Genomic DNA, 9,809 nt, shown 5'->3' on the forward strand with positions numbered 1-9,809 from the left:
ATTTTTTTTTTGGAAAGGCGAAGCTGCCTTAATGCACGTATTTCATTCTTCCAGCTGAATAGTCCGTTTATTGTCTTTTTTATCATTTTATTGTTTTGTTATTATTTTATATATTTTTTATTATTTTTATTATCATTTTTATTATTATTATTATTTTTTCCCCCCCCGGCAAGTACACACATGTAAATACGCCCGTATGTTTGCGGATACACACACGGGGGTGTGTACGTCCCCTGCGCGCGTTCACGTGTGTACACCTGAACCAATGAACCAGTGGGGAGCGACCCATTGGTGACTGGGCGCTGATGTGCAAACCACAGGTGAATACCCACCCGCGAATGATCATCACCGAACCGGTGTGCGCGCACTCATCCCTCTCAGCTTGCTCGCCCATTTGTGTGTTCCTAGTTCGCTCCATTTCCTCCCCCCGCAAACTTGACCCATCAGACTTTTTCTGCACGCGCGCTTTACTGCTCCATTGCATTACCGCTTGGTGATACTCCTTAGGGGCGCTCCTTTGTATCACTCCTTTGTACCACTCCTTTGTATCACTCCTTTGCGATGTCCCTTCACGTTTCTCCCCTTGTTCCTCTCTTTTTGCTCTCCTGTTGCTCCCCCGTGTGTCCCCCTCAGCCGAATAACCCTCGGGGGAAAGTGGAGAGATGTGAGTTTACTCCGCCTTCCGCCAACTCTACGAGTTACAACCTCGTCGCGCGGCACCTCTCCGCCCCATGAAAAGGCACACCCCATTCACCCCGCATTCGCCCTCCGTTCACTCTCTCTTCACGCCATGCGCACCCCTCACGTGCACTGCCATCGCAGTGCATAACTGCGCATCAGTTCTCGTAACTCCGCTAACGACTAGTGGCATGTGCACATGCACACACGCGCGCATACAGGTGCATACGGCCGAGAGCTTTCCCACATGCGCACACGTGCACACCGTTCACAGTGAAACAAAGTGAACGACTCCCTGAATGACTCCCTCAATGACTCTCAAGGGTCGTCACATAACCCTTCCTTTGTGACCCCTTCACAAATTACGTTTCCCCATCACCTCCTCTCTGTTCTTCTCCCCAAATTTTTTTTTTAATTCACCAAGTTAATTGAATGCGCACCGTTCCGAGGCACGAACAGTCCAATTGCCGCACAGCCGATGGAGCCACCAAAAGTTGCAGCATAAACCAAACGGCTTGTTCAACCGAACTGGCTACGTTCGATAGTTCGCTGCCTCGACACGATTACTCTCACTTGGCAATTCGGTTACGCGCATTGCGAAAAGGGGGAAAAAAAAAAATAATAAAATAAATAAATAAAGTAAAACAAAATATCACATATTGGAGTTTCCCTGCCAATATGCCCACTACATTTGCTTCATACTAAACGTAACACAAATGTGTGCAGAAGGATACTCCCTTTCTTGCACACAAATGTGTGTACCTTCCCGATTGCACTTTTCACCGCGTAGGAAAAAAAAAAAAATGGCTAGCTAGCTGAGTAGCTAGCTAAAACGGTTTTATGGCTGACTATCGAAGGGGTAAAAATTCCAAGCACATGACTCTTGCAACTTCGTACGAGTCTATACCAGTGTTGCCATCGGCACATGATCGTATTCCCCCATATTAGAAGGTGTCACCAGTTAGGTGATGTGGCAGCTACACAGCGAAACAAAAAGGAAGCCAGTTACACGTTTGACCTATGGTTGAAGGTACACTGCGTGGCGATAACACCCATCACTTGTCGCCTTGCTGTACCTAGCCCATGTTTTACAACTACCACCTCCAACTGGGTGACTGTCCATACGTTTGAAGCAGAATGTTTCCTCCATGTCTCTTTTGTGTGGAAACAAATGCGCGAAAAAAGAAGAAAAAAAAAAAAAAAAAACTGCCTTGTTCATGCGAATGGGGAGAGGTCAACACAACTACGCAGCACGTACGTTAATCCATATGTACACATTTTTAATTGAAAAAGAAAAAAAAGAATTGCCGCTACCCTCTATCACATAACTTGCAATGTGTTCGACTCGATACATCCCAGGTACTCATTGTTAATGGTGGCTATTGCAAACATGTTCGACAAGTCGTAGCGAATACCTTGCAGTTTTATCCTCACTGTTGTCTGCGGTTTTATGTTGTACACTCCTGAGGAAAAACAGGGGTAGTGGGAATCTTCCGAGTATTCGAAGTACTTGGGAATGGCTGTTCTCGATATGAAAATTTTGAGCGGGCCTGCCTGAGCGAAGAAGCCCAGTTTGTTTACGTCCGTCACAACTGCATCCAGTACCTACAATGGGCGGTGAGGGGAATAAAAAAAAAAAAAAAAAGTGGGAGCGTGTAGTATGTTGTGTACACCCATCAGTTGAATCAACTCAATCCACGCATGCAAAGAAGGGGGGGTGCGTGGGTGAAGTTTTCCTATCAGCGTCCTCCACGATATTGATCCCTTTCACGGGGGAGGAACAGTCACCCACCTCGTCCTTAAACGGCTTGAAGACGATGGCCTGGTATTTGACCTTCACAACGATCATGCTCGTCCCGTCCTGTACACGTCCAGGCTCACTATGAATTATACGGATGACGCAAATTATGTATCCATACTTGGCATTGCACTGACCTTCTACACTGTTTCGCAGCATATCTTCTATAAACTGCTGGTATCTCGGGCCCAGCTGACTTGGCTTTATTATTACATTTTTCCATTCCTCTATGACGAAGTACATTGTACGTTCGGCTGTGCGCCGTTGCTTTAGCTGCGTGGCGGTTTGCTGAGGAGAGAGAGCTGTTGCAGACGTGGTCAATTCACAAACGAGGGGAGGAGGAGGAGCTCGGTGGGTATACTTCTCCCCTGTTCAATTTTCCCCTGTTCACTTCTCTTCTGTTCACTTTTCCCCTTATTTTATGAACCCCCTCCCTAATTTTCACTTTATTGCGCCTTCTCACGTTGCCCTTGTCGTGGCTCCTCCGTTTTGCGCACATGCAACACTTTAGTGGATAACGCTTCGCAAAGGAGGGAGGGCCCTTTTTCTTCTCTCCCCTTGGTCGAAATGCAGAAAGAGGGTTGGCAACTCAGAACCGCAGCATGGTAAGTACGGGTGGCTATGGTACAGGGCGATAGCGCGAGATATTTCTGTGGCAATATGGGACCACGGGATCATAAAATGGTGAAATCGTGAAATCGTGCGATCAGTAGATCATGGGAGCCCTTTTTTGTTGCTTTGTTTCCTCTTCCATCGTAAGGCGCGCCGAAATGTGGCAGAGTTTGTCAACTTATGGGGCGCAGGTTCGGATGCTCATAAACATATGCACGTGCATGTATGTACATATGTACTAAGTATTATGTATGTTGTTTTTTTTTTTTTCTTCGATCGAGATTCGGCCTATTTTTCCGTCGTCGCTCCTCCGCGCGTTCCCACGGGAAAATAAAACGGGGTGGGGTTCAATCCCGACGGTACAAATTGGCAACTGGTGCATTTAAGCTGGTCCCCCGCTGGAATCGCAATTACCTATGCTTGCTCATTTGGCGTAATAACGAACCCTTTCGAGTTTGAAAGGGGAAACACAGGAAGGAAGAAATAAAAAGAATTAAAAGAGTAAAAAAAAAAAAAAAAAAAACTAGGACCAATTTACGCTTCAACTTTTTCGCGCAGTTTTCCGCGGTGCCGTTTTCTCCTCCCATGCGGCGATCACAGAAAGTCCATAAGGAGGACACACGTGGGACGATGACTATCACAGCTGGGAAGTGTTCCAAGCACATTAAAAAATTTTTCACCAATGGGTTGAAGAAAAACGTCCTCCCGTATTTCCTGCACTGCAAAAATAAACCCTTCCTCATGAACTCCAAATATGTGCAGAAGTACTCTCTCGAGTTCGTCCCCAAAAGTGTTATTAACAGGTCAGCTCAGAAGAGGCAGAGGCAGGGGCAGGCAGGGGGCAGCTGCAAGGACCCGCTGCAAGGACCCGCTGCAAGGACCCGCTGCACCATCTTGGCATTTTTCACAACAGCACGTAGATACCTCCGCACGTGTGCCCAACTATTGCACGCCTCTTCTTTTTCACTCCTCCCATACCCCCTCCACAGATACATCCAAGACAAACGGAGGATCAAAAAAGAGGAGTGAACACGCATGACGTAGTTATGAAGTTCCCAGGGAGGGGAAGGAGCCGCCCCCACGTCGGATCCCCACGCCTGTTCTCCACTTCGCGTCCCCACTTCTCTCCTTCTCCGCTTCCCCACTTGGGTTCCCCTCCTCAGGAGGCCCACTCCCGCCGCATTACCCTTCTTATCAAATACTGCCGGATGAAAAAATCCATGCCCAAAGACTCCATCGCCTCTATTTCAAATTTTCGACTCAGCTTTTCCATTTGAGTGATTTCCTTTCTCACCTTTGCACTGCACCTGAGTCTGTCACCATTTAGCATATTGCGCAAAACATTTTTGTCCCGCTTGGATAACTCCAGGAGGGCCTCTTTGGGGATAAGGTCCATGTCCTGTGAATTCATTCCAACCCATCGCATATCGGTACAAGCGAAGATGGCATCTTCGTTGGTTTTGCAGCCCTCCTTGTAGCTCAAGTATATTCGGAAGCCGTAGGGGTCGTAGTCTCCCACGTAGACGCACTACAGGGTGGGGAGGCCGAAAAGGAAGTACAAATGGATGCACAGATGGAAGAATGGGAGTCGAAATGGAAGCTTGACGTGCAGCTACCTCAAAAGCTGTCCATGAAGTGCCTTAGGATGAAAGGTTGACTGGCCAAGCGAATCGCCACTACACAGGGAGACAACCCCGTGGTGCAGTCCCCCTCTTTTACCTCCAGCTGGAAGAGTTCCACGAGCTCGCAAATAATTTTCCGAGTGGAAAAATCAGGCACTCCCTTTCCGGTTATTAAAATGCAGGGCAAAATCTGGTGTGAAAAAAAAAAAAAAAAAAAAAAAAAAAAAAATTAAGGGGGAAGGGGAGGGGGAAAAAGTGCAGCCAGTAGGAAGTAAAATGCGAACCGTCACATGTGCATATGTATATGTGCGTGTCGGAACGTGGTGGGTACCCCCCCAAATGTAATGCTCTCAAAGTACATTCCATATCTCCTTTTCGCAAAGCTTTTGATATAGCGAATATTTTTCCACCACGAGTATGTAGTTTGCTTGACTCTCCACGCGATCGACTTTTAAAAGGCTGTCATTAATCATTAAACCGTTTTCTGTAAAAGTGGGTGTTTTGGAGGAGGGGGATGAGGCGAATGAGTGTAGCCGCGTTTGGCACGTCTGATCTGTATTGCGGCGCTTCGAGAGGGAGTAGACATGCACGCTTATCCACCCCTGCTTATGCCGATACTCCCCTGCGACGTACCCAATTCGTTCAGATTCAAACGCTCGTTCTTTTTTCGAAGCACGAGGAGACCGCCTATGCACCCTGATGAGCGTTCAAGTAAAATTGTCCTCGTTGGAATTTGCCCACGGGGGCACTACGGGGAGGGGGTGGCTCAGCGGTGCGAAACGTAGCTGGGTGGCACGCACACGAGCATGTACAGGAGCATATACATGCATATATGTACGCATGTGTGTGCCCCCCAGAAGACCCCCATTTTCACGCGCGAGTCGGCGCGCTCCTTATTGAGGGAACCTTTTTCCGAGGCATAGACATTTAGGGATGCCCTGGGGAATCCCAAGATGTGGCAAACGTGCTAAAGGGGATGGGTAGGGTGCGCAAAGGGGTTACTCTGCAGGGGTTACTCTGCGGGGGTTACTCAGCTCGGGCAACTCTCTTGAGGGTCACTTTCCGGAAGGTTACTCTGCGCGGGTTGCTCCCCTCACCAGGATGTGCCGATTCGTTTGGCACTGCTCGCTGAAGAGGTTGTACAGCTTGTAGTATATTTCCCTCTGCGTGCAGCTCTTGTCCTTAGGGAGGGGGTAAGCAAAATGGGCGTTTGTGAGAGCGGGCTAGGTTAGTCAGTCCGATGCTCCAACTGGAAGATACCTCATTCGGATTACACATTTCAGAGTTGCCCCTCGGGGTAGCCACTGCTCATTTTCTCCCCTTTTTAAGTTAAACCTGAATGACCATATCGTTGACGAGCTGTACGACGGATACGGCTGCCGGGGGGGAGGGGAGTGGTAAGACATGAACGGAGTGGACACAAAGGGAGGGCGAATTAGAATGCATAGGCGTAACTCTACACATGCTTCGCAACGCCTTTTTTACGCATGCTTCTCCACGTCTCTACGCATGTACACACTCCTGCAGAGCCCCACGAGGCGCCGGTTGAGGAGGGCGCGGGGGTACTGCTTCTCCGAGTTGGCCTTAAAAATATCCACGTCAAAGCTTAGCAACCAGGACATTACGTGGAGGACAAAGTCCTCTATTTCTGCGAGCACGAATTGGTTGGGTACCGCACATGAGAAAATGGCACTTAGTCGGGCAAGCCGCGTAATTAAGCTCGCTCAGATGGAGCCGACAGGACACCCAAACACATGCACACATATACATGCGTCTACGTGTGCCCTCTTGTGTACGCCCCGGTAACCTTCAAATATCCTGCCCTTGTCAACCCCGTGACTGTCCATCGTTTGGAAGGATACACCAATGACTGCGTCTTTTAATTTGGGAAGGAAAAAAAAAAAAGTTAACAAAAACAACTTTTACAAACCATACAGTTGTTGCACATCGACCGAACACGCATAGTTGCATAAACGAAAGAACATGAATGATGATACATGTGTAATATTCCCACGGCGTTAATGCATAGGCAAGCAAATTGAGGAAAAAAATAGCAAACTGGTTGAATGCCTCACCAAAAGTGTATATACAGGTCAGGCAAATTTTTGAAAAAAAAAAAAAAAATGAAAAAAAAAAAATTGCACACAGGTGGGAAGCTCTCCGTTGGTAACTACATCCACTTGTGTGTGGATGTCTGCGGAAAGGATGATCACTTTCGCCGCAGTCTCTTCATATGCAGAAGGACGGGACATACACAAATTTCCAGCAAGTCAGTAAAGACTCGTTTGTTTCATTATGCTGAGGAATTCCTCTTGGCTAATTTCGCCGTCCATGTCCTTGTCAAATTCGTCTATCATGGCTTGCAGTTCGTCGTCGGATAGGTTTTCTCCCTGCGCGTGTGTGTGAGCGGTTTGTGAGCGTTGTGCGAGCGTTGTGCGACCGTTGTGTGAACGCTTTGTGAGCGATGTAAAATGCAGTGTCAGCACTGGCTACGCGTTGGTCGGCCGCCCGCTGGCCTCACCAGTTCTCGGGACACCCTCCGCAAATTCTTTAGCGATATTTTTCCTGCAAAGTTGGGTCAATTTGGAACGTGAAAAAATATGTCAAAAGGATGTGCAAGACAGTCACCTCATCCTCTACAAGAGAAAATGCAAAGATTATGGCGGCAAACCCGAATAGAAGTTCAATTGCACATTCTCCCTGCTGCACCACGGTGAAATGGCAAATTGGGACATAAGAAAAGGGAAGAGAAGGCCATTCCATCCCCGTTCACTCTTGTTAAAAAATTCCCACCTGTGTCGTCATCGTCAAACAATTTAAACGCTTTGATTATTTCCTCCGTTGGGTCTCTGTCCCCGATCTTCTGCGTCACTAAAAGGGAAAAAAAAGAAAAAAAAGAAAAAAAAAGTGTTATCTTTGCTGCGAAATAACAACGTGCGTAAATTTTCCCCCTCCCTTTTTTTATGTCCTTCATCATCTACGCGACTTCACCTTAGGGAGTCACCACTCGCCCACTCATTATCTCCCCCATCTGGTCGCCTTACTAATGTCCAGAAAATCATTGTAGTCTATATAGCCCGAATTGGATTTATCATATTCCCTCATCAGTTCCAAAACATCCGCTTTCTTTATGTCAAACCCAAGAGCTCTTATTGCTACCTGAAGGAAATATATATAGGAAAAAGGAAGAAAGGGGGAAGGGGATATTAAAATGGGGGCAGCGTTTTTAGGGGGATTATACCAAAGGGTTGCACCTTCCGGGGGAGCAAACATAAACAGTGACATGCAGAGATTGTTCATCTTGGGGAAACTCAAACGGGGGTACCCAACCCAGTGGGGCGTAACGTGAGTCATGTTGCACAGTTGAGTAAGCTTATTGCATGGGGAAAAAAGAGGACGGCCTAACGGCGTGTTATTTTTACTGCGTCGACTGCAGCGCGTTGGTTTGCCTCCGTTCGTTTGTTGCCCTCCGCCGTCCTCACGATTTTCTTTCGTAAAAAGGCAGCTATAATTGGAGGTGATACAACTCGCGGTGCCGCTCACACGGAAGGGGGCTCGCCGCCCACTAGCGCGCCATACCTTCAACTCATGGTAGTCGATTCTCCCCGTTTTCTCCGTGTCAAATAAATCGAAAGCTTCCTTTATCTCATTCTTTTGTTCCTCCGTTATTTCGTTTCTACCCCTCCGCCGGTTGCTACTTATAGACCTATTCGTAATGGCCCTTGGGGTGAAATTGGAGACTTCGCTTTTTCTGCTAATCATTTGGTGTTCCGAGCGACGCGCAAAATGCGGAAAATAGGAAAAGCGCGGAAAACAAGCAAAAAGGGAAAAAACGGAAGAGGCCCCAAAATGTGCACACAGAGGTGTAAAGTTTTTTGGGCTCGCAGAGGTATACACTTTTTTGCGCCCACGAGCGTGAATTTCAAATTGCTATTTTTGCAAAATTGGGAAGGGGTGAAAGTGAACAGCTGGTGACGCGCAGTGGAGAGGTGAAGAAGCGGCGAAAAGGTGGAGCCGCGAAGAGATGGAGCGGAGAAGCAAATAATTCGAGAAGTCAATAATTTGAGAAGTCAATAATTTGAGAAGTCAATAATTTGAGAAGTCACTAATTAGAGAAGTCAATAATTCGAAAAGTCAGTAATTCCAGAGGTGCAGAAATTTTTTGCTTAACTTAGGAAATACTGCCCCTGCGCGGCGGAAAAAACATTGCTTGAGCGGGTATATCGGAAAATAAAAAATTCCACGCCTTTACGCGCTTTTTCGTGCCTCGGGCTGATCGCACCGGGGGAAAGGCTTTCCACTCGGCTTTACACATGCGCACGTGCAGGTGCACACGGATCATGGTACACGAATCATGGCACACGAATCATGGCACACGAAGCATGGCACACGAATCATGGCACACGAAGCATGGCACACGAATCATGGCACACGAATCATGGCACACGAAACATGGCACACGGTACAATGCTCTTTAGCACTTGCGCAATATCAAGCGCCGCCTTAAACTTCCAACAAGCTTTACGTTTCTCCGCGGCCTCCCCCTAAAGCTTGCCATTTTTACTCGCCCACTTAGGGCCATGAAAAAATTTCGCAAGACTGGCAGCTAAACTCCGCGCGAACTTACGCGCACACACTTGAGGAAGAAAAAAGGCATGCCCTCAGGTCGAGAAAATGTGAAAGGGGGTATACGCAAGTGGGTAAGTACGTGTTTAGCGGTTAATGGGGATATCCCGCGGAAATGCGACAAAAATGAGCAAAAAAATGGGCCCCAAACGGGAGCGCAGCTAAGCGGAAGGTTTAAGTGATCGCGAGAGTGGAAGTAATCTTTAGGGTTAGTACAACCAAGGGGGAATTTCCAGATGGGAATTACCAAGTGAGAATTGCCAGCTGGGAATTACCAAGGGGATGAATTCCGCCGCAAGTTGTTTGATACTACTTTGCACGTTCTCTCCCCCAGTGAAAGGGCAACTACCGCAACTCCCCCAACCACTTTGGTGATTTTCCACCACAAGGTGCTCCCGCGCAATGCCCCGCACAAAATAAAAGAGACAAAAACGGTTAAATAGCCATCCCCCCAGCCCCAAAAAAAAATAAAC

At 47.6% G+C, this 9,809-nt stretch overlaps 4 protein-coding genes across 4 annotated transcripts; 1 reads left to right on the plus strand and 3 right to left on the minus strand.

Moving 5' to 3' along the window:
* Positions 1-1,998: 1,998 nt before the first annotated feature.
* PCYB_062150 (DNA-directed RNA polymerase II) lies at positions 1,999-2,719 on the minus strand (the record flags this gene model as incomplete). Its single annotated transcript, XM_004221382.1, has 2 exons — positions 1,999-2,283; positions 2,471-2,719. The coding sequence occupies 2 exons, from the start codon at positions 2,717-2,719 to the stop codon at positions 1,999-2,001; spliced, it is 534 nt and encodes a 177-aa protein (XP_004221430.1).
* Positions 2,720-3,718: 999 nt separating this feature from the next.
* On the plus strand, positions 3,719-4,117 carry PCYB_062160 (hypothetical protein; the record flags this gene model as incomplete). Its single annotated transcript, XM_004221383.1, has 2 exons — positions 3,719-3,891; positions 4,078-4,117. 2 exons carry the CDS (start codon positions 3,719-3,721, stop codon positions 4,115-4,117), a joined length of 213 nt encoding a protein of 70 aa, XP_004221431.1.
* Positions 4,118-4,247: 130 nt separating this feature from the next.
* On the minus strand, positions 4,248-6,681 carry PCYB_062170 (topoisomerase; the record flags this gene model as incomplete). Its single annotated transcript, XM_004221384.1, has 9 exons — positions 6,518-6,681; positions 6,230-6,358; positions 6,046-6,086; positions 5,808-5,891; positions 5,617-5,677; positions 5,344-5,406; positions 5,070-5,194; positions 4,808-4,900; positions 4,248-4,616 (listed from the first exon to the last, which is right to left on the minus strand). Exons 1-9 carry the CDS (start codon positions 6,555-6,557, stop codon positions 4,248-4,250), a joined length of 1,005 nt encoding a protein of 334 aa, XP_004221432.1. The 5' UTR covers positions 6,558-6,681.
* Positions 6,682-6,980: 299 nt separating this feature from the next.
* On the minus strand, positions 6,981-8,472 carry PCYB_062180 (centrin; the record flags this gene model as incomplete). Its single annotated transcript, XM_004221385.1, has 5 exons — positions 6,981-7,100; positions 7,232-7,275; positions 7,504-7,581; positions 7,755-7,869; positions 8,290-8,472. The coding sequence occupies 5 exons, from the start codon at positions 8,470-8,472 to the stop codon at positions 6,981-6,983; spliced, it is 540 nt and encodes a 179-aa protein (XP_004221433.1).
* Between the last annotated feature and the right edge of the window lie 1,337 nt (positions 8,473-9,809).

This window comes from Plasmodium cynomolgi, chromosome 6 (genome assembly GCF_000321355.1).
Source record: "Plasmodium cynomolgi strain B DNA, chromosome 6, whole genome shotgun sequence".
NCBI classification, from domain to species: Eukaryota; Apicomplexa; class Aconoidasida; order Haemosporida; family Plasmodiidae; genus Plasmodium; species Plasmodium cynomolgi.